This window comes from Dipodomys spectabilis, unplaced genomic scaffold, assembly GCF_019054845.1.
Source record: "Dipodomys spectabilis isolate Male_0828 unplaced genomic scaffold, ASM1905484v1 ptg000094l, whole genome shotgun sequence".
NCBI lineage: Eukaryota > Metazoa > Chordata > Mammalia > Rodentia > Heteromyidae > Dipodomys > Dipodomys spectabilis.
In genome coordinates this window covers 11,272,136-11,286,156 of record NW_024870771.1, presented here as the reverse complement: position 1 = coordinate 11,286,156, position 14,021 = coordinate 11,272,136, and the positions used below count along the sequence as shown (strand labels likewise).

At 35.4% G+C, this 14,021-nt stretch overlaps 1 protein-coding gene across 3 annotated transcripts in view; it reads left to right on the top strand.

Annotated features, from left to right (window-relative positions):
* Positions 1-14,021, top strand: part of Cntnap5 (contactin associated protein family member 5) — a 907,059-nt gene that overhangs the window by 746,214 nt on the left and 146,824 nt on the right. For all 3 annotated transcript variants that reach the window (XM_042685183.1, XM_042685182.1, XM_042685181.1), the window contains exons 15-16: positions 10,565-10,692; positions 10,863-11,033. In XM_042685183.1, coding sequence (XP_042541117.1) covers positions 10,565-10,692; positions 10,863-11,033 — 299 coding nt within the window. The remainder of the gene's footprint in view (positions 1-10,564; positions 10,693-10,862; positions 11,034-14,021) is intronic.

The following is a 14,021-nucleotide window of genomic DNA, read 5'->3' as shown; positions in this document are numbered from 1 at the left end:
TGAACAATGAGTAAAAATTTTGGAGACTTATTTTTACCTGTGTCTCTTATTAGGTCAGGTCATCGCCATTTTTGGATGAACAGATGTTGATTTTTTTGTTAGCTTTACTCCTCCTCATAATCATAAAAAGTAATATTTGCCTAGTTAAATATAAATAATTTTTGTTTGGGTTTAATTTTTTTTGCCACAAGCTATCAAAAGTAGTTATTTGTCTTTCTGAGCCTTGATTTTAAAACTTTTGTGTCATCCAACTCACAAATGAAAGAATTTTCTTGTTCTTTAAAGCTGAATTATATCTCATCATTTACATAGCCTATATTTCCTTTATCCATTTGTCTGTTGATATGTGACAGGTTGTTTTCCTGGTATTTAGTAAATATGTTAACTAACTTCTGTTAGTCACAGTTACTCTGTCACATATATTAAAACATTATTTTGGACACTATGAATATATACATTTTTATTTGTCAATTAAGGAATGAATCATAACTGGGCAAGTATCCCAGTTCTGCAGTCCATTGGGAGCCAGGGATTGGGGGCATGAAAATTCATGAGACTCCATCTCAACAAATGACTGGGCATGCTGGCATGCATCTGTCATTCCAGCTGTGGAGAAGAGTAGACAGCTAGAGTGGTGCTTGTCTGTCATTCCCAGGAACACAGATAAACACATGTAGGATGATTAAATCCCAGCAAGTTATAGGAAGAAAGCAAAACCCTACCTCAAAACAGTAGAGCACTAGCCCTGAGTTCAATCACAAACTCTGACAAAATAAAAATAAAAATTAATTACTTTTTAATAAGTGTTTAGTAGTGATAACTTTGATAAAAAGTCATATAAAAGTGATCATCTTGCTCCAATATTAATCATTTTACACATTTGCCTTCTTTGTGTAAATCCAGGTCTAATTGAATCACAGGGCTTTTCCCTTCATAGGGGTAGGCCTACATTCCTATGACTTGACTGGTTATACCTAAAGACTTTTGCTCTCTTTGTATTTATTATTTAGTTAGATTTTTGTCTAGGCCATTCTTTGATCTTTCAGTCTTTCCATTTTCTCAGAACCTCTAGGATTATCAGGCTAGATGTAGTTAAGGTATTTCATATCAGGTCACCTTCTAGGCTGGGGATCAGATCCTGAATCCTGAAAAGACAGAAAACACCACTCCAGGGTATTTCAAGATTCTAGCGTTATTATTTGTGAGTCTTTTTACAAGACTTTTAAAAAACAATTTTCTTAGTTTTTATAATTTTTTTTCTCCAGTGAGAAAGGAATTTTGATAGGGCTATTTGGCTTTTATACACACCCATCTCTAAATTCCCACACGCATCTAGCAATATAATCAGGGCCAATACTTAGTACTGGGAAGAAGTAGGATGATCACACAATAGTTTCAACATGCATTGACTACTCAATGAGTAATCAAATGAATGAATAGCTTGCTGGGGGGAGGGAGGTTAGCTCTTTTCTTATCTGTTCTAACTGTGTCTTTCCTCTACCTTCTAGTTAGTCTGCTGCATTGTTGTGTTGTTTTACTGAGGATGAAACTAGAGTTTCTACCATTGAACTACATTCTCAGTTCTCTCTGCCTTCTGTTGTATTGATTGAACTGTCCTCCTGAGCATATACACTCTGAGGTTAACTTGTCACTGGCTTGCTTACACTAATATTCTCCCGAGTAGGCTTTACAGTTTTTAAAGACAGGATATTTTGTAGGCTACATGAGCAAAGGGAATAAAAAGGCATTGCACATTCCAGAGAAGAAAAACTACAAAAATAGGGAAAATTTTATAAGCAAAGATTAAAAATTGAAGTCAAAATGTCATATCATATTTTATTGGAAATTCTGGAAAGAATAAAATATTTGATATTTTTCCAAGGATTGTATTGAGGAGACTTTGAAAAATGTTATTGAATAATGTACAATCTCACCATCTTTGGGGATAAAATAATCAGTATGAATACATTTGATCTATATGATATGGAAAATGAAAGCTAGCTATGAAGTCCTTCTCCTTAAGCTGGCAAGAGACAAAGATGTAGACTAAAATTTCTATCTCATCTGTTATTTGTCAAGCTGTACAAATATATAAAATTGTGGAGTCTTACATCTGAACAGTTTCAAAATTTTATTAGAACCAGAATCTTAATTCTACATCAATATTAAAACTTTCGTTTGTATAAACTATTTTATCTGACACTTTTAACTGTTTCTTTATATGAAAGCATTATAATTGTACTTAAAAACCCAATAACAGTCTGGCCTCTATTTGAATTCACCTACTTATCCCATATTTATCTGTGACATTGCTCACTAATAGAAGCTCTCACTAAGATCCAAATCAGTTAGATGAATTTCCTCATCTTAGATTTGCTTTAAAAAAAATCTCCTCTACAAGTGTGATGACAGTTTTCAGTTCTCAGTTATCACATTTTTAAAATTTTTATTTTATTGTAAAGATGCTGTACCAAGGGATTACAGCTACAGAAATAAGGTAATGAGTACATTACTTGTTCAGCATTGTTGCCCCCTCCTTTGTTGTTCTCCCATTATTCCTTCCCTTCCTCACCCCTCTCAGTCCCCCTGCCCCGAGTTTGTAAATTTCATTTCCAATATAGTTTCTTGTGGATATCATTGTTGGAATGGGTCACCCTGTGTCCTTCTTTCAGTGTTTTGTTATTCTCCTTCCCCTCCCCAAATTAGACAAATGTATATACAAGATGCAGGATATGAAAATCAAGTGCAGTGACAACAGAAGATATACCATAGGGAGAAGAACACACAAAGGAAACAAAAAAATCACATAGTACATTAAAACCTCTTGTTTTTTTTTTATCACATTTTTAGTATTTGTTTCTTGATTAATTTTTAAATTTTAGGAGATTTTATTACGAAATAAAATATAATATATTCAAAGATCCCAGGCGTTATCTATTTAAATATCAATACACTTGGCTGACACCCCAAAGTCTCATCTTTGTAAAGTGTCACCATGCACAAGAAGAAATGATTTGCTGTCTTTGCACATTTTTCTTATAGGTTTATTATGAAATATTATAAGTAGATGATGTAATATACCTAGAACAAACACATAGTTGATGCAAAACACATTTTCAAGTTGCTGTTGTTGTTGCTGGTAGCATTGGCATTTTCTGACTATAAAAACTAATAGACCTCTAAGGAAAAGTTTATTATGTAATGGGACCACTAAATACCAGATTTGTCAGTTATTAACTATAGAACCTAAGTCATTTAGCTTCTCAGAGCTTCAGATTCTATTTTATTAAAAAGAAAGACAGGGAGGATACCTGTCTCGGAAGAACTGGCTGTGTTAGCAGTAATCTGGATGCATGAAAGATGTGGCATGTAATTAGTTCTTAAAAATCTATGTCATCTTTTTTATAATGATTTTTATAATGATTTTCTCTACTTTTACATTATACCTGGCAAAATTATTCTTGTCATTAAACTAAAGTCTGAGAAAAAATGTATATACATATGCAACAAAAAGAATGGCATATAACATATAATATTTTTCCAGCACAATCAGATCACTTGAGCTATCATAGTCTGATGGCTGTCAGGGAATAACACTGAGGGCCTCTCTTCCTCAAACAATGCTTCTCTAGGAAACTTTACAATTAAATCAGACTTTGTAGTGCACACCTTTTGTCCCAGCTGCTTGGGAGACAAAGATAGGAACATCAGGGTCCCAAGCCTGGGAACTTGTAGGAGAAATATTTCAGAACCGAAGTACAAGTGGGGAAGGTACACTCAAGTGGTGGAGCACTTGCTTTGGCAGTACAAATCCTTGATTACAAGCCCCAATCCAGATTCTCACCCCCTCAAAAAAAAAAAGATACAAGAAAGGTTACAGGTAATTATCACATTGCAGTGGATGGATTGGTCTAGGAGAAATAAACCAAGAGATTGCTTTGGAATGTGTAAGTGAAGAGTTTGTGGACTCTGAGAACTCCTGTCAAGGTGACCCAGGTGTAATCTCAGAGACTGCAGGCCTGGAACATGATTGCAAATTAGTAAACTGAAACCTAATCAATTGAATTGTATCTAGTGTGGAGAAAGGCTGTGTGGAAAGAATGGGGATGGCCAGCCCAAGACGCACAGAGGACAGCTCAAGGACTCCGAGTCTGCCAGTACTATGCATAATTTGCTTTGGGATACAGCAGTTTCTACCCATGAGGGAGCTGTTTTCAGTAGCTGATCACAGCAGAGCATGGTGGGTGCTTAAGAGAATGCGTTAGTGTTCAAACCTGAGTTTACATGCTCACCTCTCGTTTTGCAAATAATGCAAAATCAAACCTCAGACTAGCTTCCCCACCCCTTCTTTTGATCCTGGGGCTTGAACTCAAGGCCTGGCACTGTCTCTAACTTGTTTTATTCAAGGCTAATGCTCTATTGCTTGAGCTACAACTCCAGTTTTGGCTTTTTGGTGGTTAATCGGAAACAAAAGTCTCATGGACTGTTCTGCCAGGGCTGGCTTCAAGTTGTAATCCTCAGGTATTAGCCTTCTAAATAGCTGTGATCATCATTGATGTGAGCCACCATCACCCACCATTCTTGCTTGCCTTTTTTTTTTTTTTTGGCTCACGGTTAGTGCTCTACCATTTTAGCCACACTTCCACTTCTGGTTTTTGCTGGTTAATAGAAAATAAAATCTTAGAGATGTATCTGCCTGAGTAGGCTTCAAACAGCCATCCTCTCAGTCCTCATGATTAGCTAGGGTTACAGGCATGAACCCTGGCACCTGGCTAGATAATTGCTTTTAAAATTTTTGGCTCTGGAGAAGGGATAAAGTGAAATGACTAGATTGAGATGTAGAGCTGAGGATGCATGTGAGTGAAAAGACCTGGAGAGAGGGACAGTGAAGATACAGGCAGAGACAGCATAATGGAAAAGAGAAATCACCCTAGGAAAGCTGAAGAAGATGGGTGTCCAAAAGGCAAGGCATAATGTTAGCTATGGACCAGGTGATACTGAAGCCAACAGGAAGAAAGAGACTATGAATTCATGGACTCTAACTCTTCAGATAACCTACAAATACGATTGAGCTCATTTTCCTATTTAATATTCACCCATTTTCAAAAGATGAACAAGAAATATATAGATAAGCCAATTTATAAATGAAAATCATAATTCATTTTATACAAAACCCAAGATTAAGATGGAGAAGAAAGAAATGTTTGAAGATATTTTCAATAAGGATGGTATTTGGACAGATATTTTGATAAGGATGTTATTTGGAGTGCTATAGAAAACAAATTATTTATCCTATGGAATAAAGATGACATGTTTTGGGCAATATGTATCTAAGAAACCTTGAAATCACAAATGTATATTCTAGAATCTAAAAGAACTGACTTAATTTACTTGTTCCCTGATAATACTGATCAAAGTTCAGAAAGATACTAGTGATTGTCTTTATCTTCCTATCATGAGCATGGCCAGGAAATAATATCTGTAAAAATCTTCTCAGGTGATTCTATTTTTTAGTCAATTTTATGCCTAGAAAATCTTGAGGACTTTCAAAATTTGTTAATAATAATATGACTTAATAGTAACTATTTGTTGTATTCATATACGAAGACATGATTTTGTTTTTTTCATGTCTACATAAAATGTCACTATGATTTAAAATTTTTAAAGTGTTTATAGAAAAATACCTTATAAACAAGTATCTTTCTTCTTCCTTATGCTTTCTATGCTACATCTGAACACAAATGTTAGATGTGGATTGCTAGGTGTTGAGCACAGTAAGGTAGACATAAGGCTGGTTTCTAGTGTGGGTAACTATAGCCAACTCTTGTACTTGCTTTTCTTTGCAGACAAGTTACCCATTAACTCCTTCTGAACTTCTTGTCAACTAAATACTAAGAAAGGACAAAAAGGGAAAGGAAAAGTCATGCTTGACTACTAATTAAGAGCTAAGATAAAATAACTGGCAAGCAGCATTACAACATTTCTGACTTGCAGCTGGCTTATAGACATACCACCAGCGATTTCTCTTTCTCTGTCACAGGAAGTGGACAGCATCATGATCTCAGCTCAAAGGAAGGTCATAAGGGGTCTCTGGAGGTGAATTCACTCAGATGCACACAAGGGTTTCCAATGAATCTGAGGTCTCGAGTTTCTCCTGTAACTTTTTCAAATTATCTGGAATAGATGCAGTATGTTATTTGTTCAGCTCAAGGCAAAGACACATTATCCCTCTTGATGAGTTTAGTATGGTTAAAGATGACCATGTTGCAATGTTGCCATTCCATGATGAAATATAACACAATAATTTACAGAGCAACAGTTAATTAACATTGGTAGATTCAAATTAACAGCATCATGTGGCATTTCATGGTAATTTACTCCAAGTTAGTTACAGGAAATCAGTAGTTCCCATTTCAGTTGTGTCCCACAAATTTCATGAAACCTCAAGATTTAAACTGTGAGGAGAATGTATGCTGACTAAAACTGTGCTATTATTAGAAAGGCTGTGTAAGTTTTTGGTTGACACCATGATCTTTCATTAGGCCATGCATATTTCTAGAGAGCTAGGTGTCTGTTCCTCTATATACAACCTCAGTTGGGAACTCTGGTCAGTCTTTCTAACAATAAAATTCCTTTACATGGATTCCCTTCATTGGCATTAGTACTTTACATTTAAACAGTACTGGAACAATAAACTTCAATTATTATTGACTAAAATCCTCTTACGTGTTCATCAGTGCAATACTTCCTATCTACTATGTGCATTCACATATACAGCATTATCCTCTTATGATTATTATTCTCTTTGAAAAGCTTAGAAAACTAACCAAGAGTAACCTCAGTGTTACTATCTAGTTGGAAAATTGAGATACTGAATACAACTCATGCCATTCTTGTCCAGTGGAGATACTTTTATTACTATGACAAAAATCATATATCCATGATAGTTTTACAAAGTCTTACAGAGTCTTCCAAAGGAAGAGTGAAGAAAACTTAATCTATAGGCACATATTCTCTGCTGATCAATAATTACTGCCATACCTGCCATTATTTTATATTTACTAAAACACACCAAAAAGGCCATCAATATTTCTCCAGAGTCTTACATGTTGGATTTTCTTTCTTTAGTTCTTTCTTTCTTTTGTTCTTTCGTTCTTTCTTTCCTTTCTGCCAGTACGGGGCTTGAACTCTACTCTCTCATATTTATTTAGCTTTTTTTGCTTAAGGCTAGTGCTCTACCACTTGAACCATATCTCCACTTGCAGATATTTGGTGGTTATTTTGGGATAAGAGTCCTACCGACCTTTTGTGCCTAGGCTGGCTTCAAATGGAGATCCATAGATCTCCGATTCCTGAGTAGCTACACCAGTCCCCCAAACATCATTTTATTGTTTTTTTGGAATCATACATGTTATTTATTAATAGTATTAAACCTAACTGTATTCTCACTGTTTCCCTAACAGCATGTAAAAAATTATGCCATTTTCCACGGGCAGCTCAACTGCCTATAGCTTAAGTATTGACCTGTCAAGGGGTTTATTGAGATACATGAATCTCGTGAACACAGTATTGTTTGAAAAAATTAAAAAAAAACTTCTGTGAAAATATTTAAATCTTTTTATAAAATCTCACAAAATTTTCCAGTGAGAAAAAGAAAAAGATGTTTGCTTGTTTTTTTTTTTTTCTGTTTACTGTTTTTTTTATTATTTTTTTTATCAAATGCGTCTGCAGGGCCTTTCTTTCTCACCCGAGGGACTTTGGTTAAGCTAATGTATTCCAAATATCTGGGAAAAGGGATCACTAGGCCATGGGCTATAACTTCTCTGGTTAACTTGCTGCCTATGTCCTACATGAGATGCTGCCTTGATGAAGCTATCTTCTAGGAGGGCTCTAGCCTTCTTTGCTTTCTTTGCAATGTAAGGGGCCACTTTGTGTGTGCCCTGTTCTTGGTGGGCTGGATTGCAAGAAATAGAGAAAGTCAATGCAGCAGGAATCCCTGAACTATGTTCATGAGGAAATAGTCCTTACCTGGGACTAGGAGATTGGGCACCAGCCAAGTGGGATAAGGTGTAGTGTGCAACACTACTAAGGATTGGTTAACTCTCAGGGATGGGATCAGCTGCTGGCAAGTTTGTCCCTGCAGCAAGGATGCCCTGCTTTGAGGCTCTATTCCCTCACCAACCAAGGAAGCAGAGCTGTCGTTCTCACCGCTCCAGTCCACTTGGTTCCTCAATAGTTTCCCAGTCTGGTCCATTTGACTTATATAAATATTTTGCATGATTAACTATTTCAAGTGGATATCACAGCCCTACCTAAAAGGAAAAACACAAAACACTAACTTTTTCTCTGTTTCACAGCTTCTTCCCTGACATTGAAAATTATGCCATCTTCTATTTGTTTGTTTTCTTCATTAAAATTTTTATTATGAAGAATTTATTGGCATATATTAGTTGCATAAAGAAAAGGGTGACTTTGTAGTGTTTCCATTCATAAATATCATATCTAATACAAGCTTAGATTTTTTTTTCACTTCCCAGGCTTCTATAGGAGTTGTATCTATTTCTGATGCTTTAAACAAATTTGGAGAGCAACTGAGGGTTTGTTCTTAAGTTTTCAGATAAAAATGTGTTCTTGGTAACGTGTGTTAACAGATCAAACTAAATGCTATTTTTTTCCTCTATTATTTGGAAGAGATTTTATTCTTAGAGTGCTATTTGTAGGTGCCACAATTTGACCCAAGAACACCAAATTGATGTAGACAAGATGCCTTAGTGTGTAAGAGAGACAGACATCACAACAGTGGATAAATTCAGAAGCCACAATTTTCACCCTGAAAATAAAAATAGAAAGAAACAGCATCCTATAGCTTTGAAGAGTTTCTTCAGCAAAGCATTGAGATTTAGCCCTCATTCCACTTACAGTAGTTGAAATCTGCTTTAAAATCTCTTCTTGAAAAGCAATTGGAATTTAATGGGAAGTTTCTTCTGTGTTTATGCAACACTTATAGATGTGCCTTCAAACTGAAACAAGGCATTATTATTCTAGGCCATTTGAATAGCTTCTAATTATGACTCTCAAATTACAGATATTGTATAATGCATTTTCCCACATTTTTGGCTAATAGCCTTGAAGGAGAGAATGTGTAGGTGAATATTTGATTTATTTATAACCAAGATAAATTAATAAGTGTTTTTATCCAAATCTCATGAGTTCAATACTAAATCTTAAAATTTAATTTTCCACATGTGCTGCATTGTAAGAGCTCTTCAATATAGAATCATCGATGCCTAAAATGTAAGTTATTGTGCCTGAGGGCCCAGAGTACTTCAAGAATGAAATAGAGGGCTCTCTGTCACCTCCATCACCTCCATCATTTCTGAGTATTTAATATAGACTAAGCAACATGGTCCCAGACACTATTATCTCATTTAATCCTGTATGTGCTGCTATGCAGATATGGCTCCATTTAAAAATTGAACTCACTAGCTGGAAATGATTGTGCATGCCTGTGACCCCAGGCCTTCAGTGGGCTATTATAGTGAGTTCTAGGCCAGCCTGAGTTATATGGTGAAATGAGACAAAAACAACAGCAACAACATCAAGAATTAAACACATTGAAAATTTCAGAAATGAAATTATTTGCCCAGACTATTGGTATGTGAGAAAGATGCAACTTAATTCAAAATACAACTTCTTTCACTTTTTGCTGTTTAAACTTAGTCAAGTGACCTACTATCTCTACGCTTATTTCTCTATTTGTAAATGTGGATAGTGGTACCTACTTCATAGGAGTATTGTGTGGAAAAAATATATCCCCCTGTGGTATTTAAGACTAAAAATACTTGCACATTCAATGCTAGTTTCTTTCTTCTGATTTTTCCTTTATCAAAGATCTAGTCATCACCATGAAAAAAAAACCCAGAAGATAAAATTTTAGCTCTATTCTTTTTAAACTTCCTTATCAAAAGGTAACCAGTCAATTTCTTATTTGCATAATTAATGAGAATAAAGCCAGAATCATTAACAACCAGGAAATTTAAAAAGAAGACCAAAATAGGAAAGCAACCAGACACTACAAAGACTTGTAATTGCATGAGGTAAAAGGTGATAAGAACCATACAAAGCTTATTAAAACCTGTTGGCAGGTGGCAGAAACAGCCTTTGGTGTAATTGTTGAGAAGGACATATGATATCTATTTCAACTTAGCTACTGAGATAGTCCATTTTTCAAAAGAACATGAGGTGATGATTAAAGTCCCATTAGCACTGCATTGGGCAGGTGGAATTCTCTTAGCCACGATAAGCAGAGGCAATCTCTGTACACCATCTATGCGTCTGCAAACACAGTTGGGGAAGATGTAAAATTTAATGGTGTTTGGAAGACATCCATGGGTTTTGTAATTGGCATGTCAGTATCTTATATACACTCCTGAGATGAAAGATGTTCCTGTCCACACCAGCCTGGAGGCAACCAACCCAAATCACTTTAAAGAAGAGAAGCCTCTGCATTGAGTTTATAGATTAACCGTGTGTTGTCTTCTTTTTTTAATTTATGTTTTTACAGGACAAGTGATACTGGCTTTCTTTCATTCAAAGACCACTTGCCTGTCACTCAGATTGTCATCACTGATACCAACAGATCAAATTCAGAAGCTGCTTGGAGAATTGGTCCCTTACGTTGCTATGGTGACCGTGAGTACTAAACTGAAAGGAGCTTTCTCTCTGCATTCCACCAACATAAGATGCTTTTATTCTCTTATCCCTTTCCCCTGCAGAATGTCTTAACAATTACCCACCTGCCCAGTGCTTTCCATACCCCATTGAAACAGCAAACCATGCTGAAGGATTTTTCTCACTTGCAGGACACTTCTGGAATGCTGTCTCGTTTTACACTGAAGCCTCTTATCTCCACTTTCCTACCTTCCATGCGGAATTCAGTGCTGATATTTCCTTCTTTTTTAAAACCACTGCTTTATCAGGAGTTTTTCTAGAAAACCTTGGCATGAAAGACTTCATCAGACTTGAAATGAGCTGTAAGTGTCCCACTTATGAATTGAATGTCACTGGTCAAGAGAACAAAGGTTTGCATTAACTTGACTATGAAGCACTAATAAATATTTGTACAATTGAACATTGGTAAAAGAGCAGTGATAATTTCCATTTCCTTCGAATGCTTTATAATTTACTATAAAACATATGCATTCTAGCAGAGCACAGGTAGATCATGCCTGTAATCTTAGCTACTCAGGAGACTGAGATCTGAAGGGTTCTGGTTGGAAGCCAGCCCAACAGAAAAAGTCATGGAACTCCTCCATCTCCAAAATTAAGAAATCATAGAAGTGTAGCTCAAGTGGTAGAGGAGCATCAGCTGAGCAAACAAATTCATCCGGCATGAGGTCTTTAGTATACAGCCCAGTGCTGCCAAACTCCCAAAATGTGCATTGTAAATATTTTCATGGATACTTGTAAGCACCATTGTTTGGGCCATTAACATTTTTATACATATGACTTGAAGCTTCCATACTGTAGAACCATACATGTTATGGAGAACAGTAATGATTGTTAGGATTCTGCACATATTTTGTATCCACATTTTGTTGTATTTGTATTTCCAAAGTAATTTCCTGACTAATCTCCCACTATCAGAAGAGTATGACTTGCAGTGACAATTCATCTCTTTTCTCTACTTCTTTCCCATAACCAACAGTATAGTAGGCACAGAATTAAATATCAGAATACCTGTCTTCTAGGACAAACCTCCTTCCTGTGTATGGTTTATATTCAATAGTAAACATGATTTGAAATGAAAAACAGTATAAACACTGAGTGGGAAATTTTCTGCCATTGAATATTCTGTATATAATCATGCTAACAAAATTATATTTTTTAAAAGTTCCAGAAAAGAGAAAACAAAATACAGTAGTTAATTAATTGATTTTTGTGAGAAAGGATACCAACATATTGATATATTTCAATAATAATGACATTAAAATTTCTGGTCCTAATGTCGCTATTTTTGCAAATATGTCAATGAATTCATCAAAATTGATTTTCTATACACTTTTTGTTCAAAAGAGAATCTAAATCATATTTTCCAATCTATCCTCTTTTATATTGAACAGAGAACACATTTTATTCATTTTAAATTAAATCTGTTTCTATATAAAGGTATTGATATGCAAATATTTATGAAATATTTTAAACGTAAGAATATCTTTGGTACACATATGTAAGAAATCTATTTTATAATAAAGTTCAGGAATTTATTTTTCTTGAATTGTATTTCATAATAATGTCCTGATTTTTTTCAGAGTCTATTCTAGTGACTTCCAACTATCTTTGTAATTAAAATAATTCTAACAGAATATCTTTCACCACAAAATTCATTATGGATTTATCTTCTTTTAAAAACTGAAGGAAGCTTCCAAAGCTTGAACTTCATAAGTTACATAAGTGTGCAAGTTGCATCTTCAAACCCTTGTCCTATAGCTATGTGTTCAGTGAGATTCAAGTTTCAACCAGGACATTAAAGAAAAGTCAGAAGCTGAGCTCTTACTCTTGAAAACAAATACATATTACATCGTACATGTTTAGGAGGGCACAGGATACCTGGCGTTATCTGAGTTAAATTTCATTCACAGAAATTATCATATTTATTAAATATCAAGCCATATAATATTGTGATTTGAAGTCAACATACATATTATTGAAAGTTAGCAGTATAAAGATTAGTATCTGTTGAAATGTAGACCAACAAAAGATTTATTGATTGACAAATGTTTTATCTTTTACAAAGCTTAGAATTACTTGTTAGTGATGATCATAAAAACAGGCCTGCCAGTGGCTCATTGTTTAATCCTAGTTACTCAGGAGTTTCAGATCTTAGGATGTAATTTGAAGCCAGACTGGCCAAGAAAACCCATTAGACTCTTATATCCAATTAACTACCAAAAAGTTGGAAGTGGAGCTGTGGTTCAAGTGATAGAACACTAGTGCTCTGAGAGAGAGAGTCTAGGCTCTGAGTTCAATCTCTAGGACCTACACAAAACACAAAAGTACATACACATATGTACACACATTTTTAGACACTTTTTGCTATTATTTTGGGCTCCTTTTCATTTAGAGTACCCTATTGCTTATAAACAGATTGGACTTTACCCCACCTAGCTCTTATTGTCTACATGACTGTGATGACTCCTGCTTTCTTCTTGTGTGGTACTTATCTAGATGGATGTGATGTTTTTCTATAGTTTGAATGAGGAAATTGACAACACCACAATACTGATGTGTTTTCATGAAGTAGAAGGCATAATCAATGTCTCTACATCACAGTTGAATGTGTGTGTTTGTGAATGCGTGTGCATCTGTGTGTGCATCTGTGTGTGTGTGTGTGTTATGTGTGTGTGTGAGAGAGAGTGCATGTGTGTATATGCTGGTCATAGAGCTTGAACTCAAGGCTGAGACACTGCCTTCAATCTTTTATGTTTAAGACTGGCATTCTACTATGTGAGACATAGCTTTACTTCTGGCATTTTTGGTAGTTAACTGGATATAAGAGTCTCATAGGCATTATTGCTCGGGCTCATTTTAAACTAAGATCCTCAGGTCTCAGCCTCTTGAGTAGCTAGGATTACAGATATGAGCCACTGGCATCTGCCCAGATTTGGGGATTTGAAAGCCACAAAAAGCAGACAAGAATATTGGCTGGAGAAGATGATGGAGATATTTGTATAAGTCTCTAGCACATCAACAAATAGTTTAGTGTTTGTTCTGTGGCCATGACAGCATACAGAATAGGAAAGAGAACTTCTTCATTGGTAGTTTTTACCACCATTAACTCAAATTATGTACACTAATAATGGCAAGATACTCTTTTTTGCTATGGTGTGAAATAAAATACCTAACTTTACCAGGATATAACAATGTGGGTTGAGTGCCAAACATTTCAGAATATAGGAATAATAACCTCAATGCAAATTGAATAAAAATCAGGCCCTGAAGCCTTTTAACTCATTAAAGCA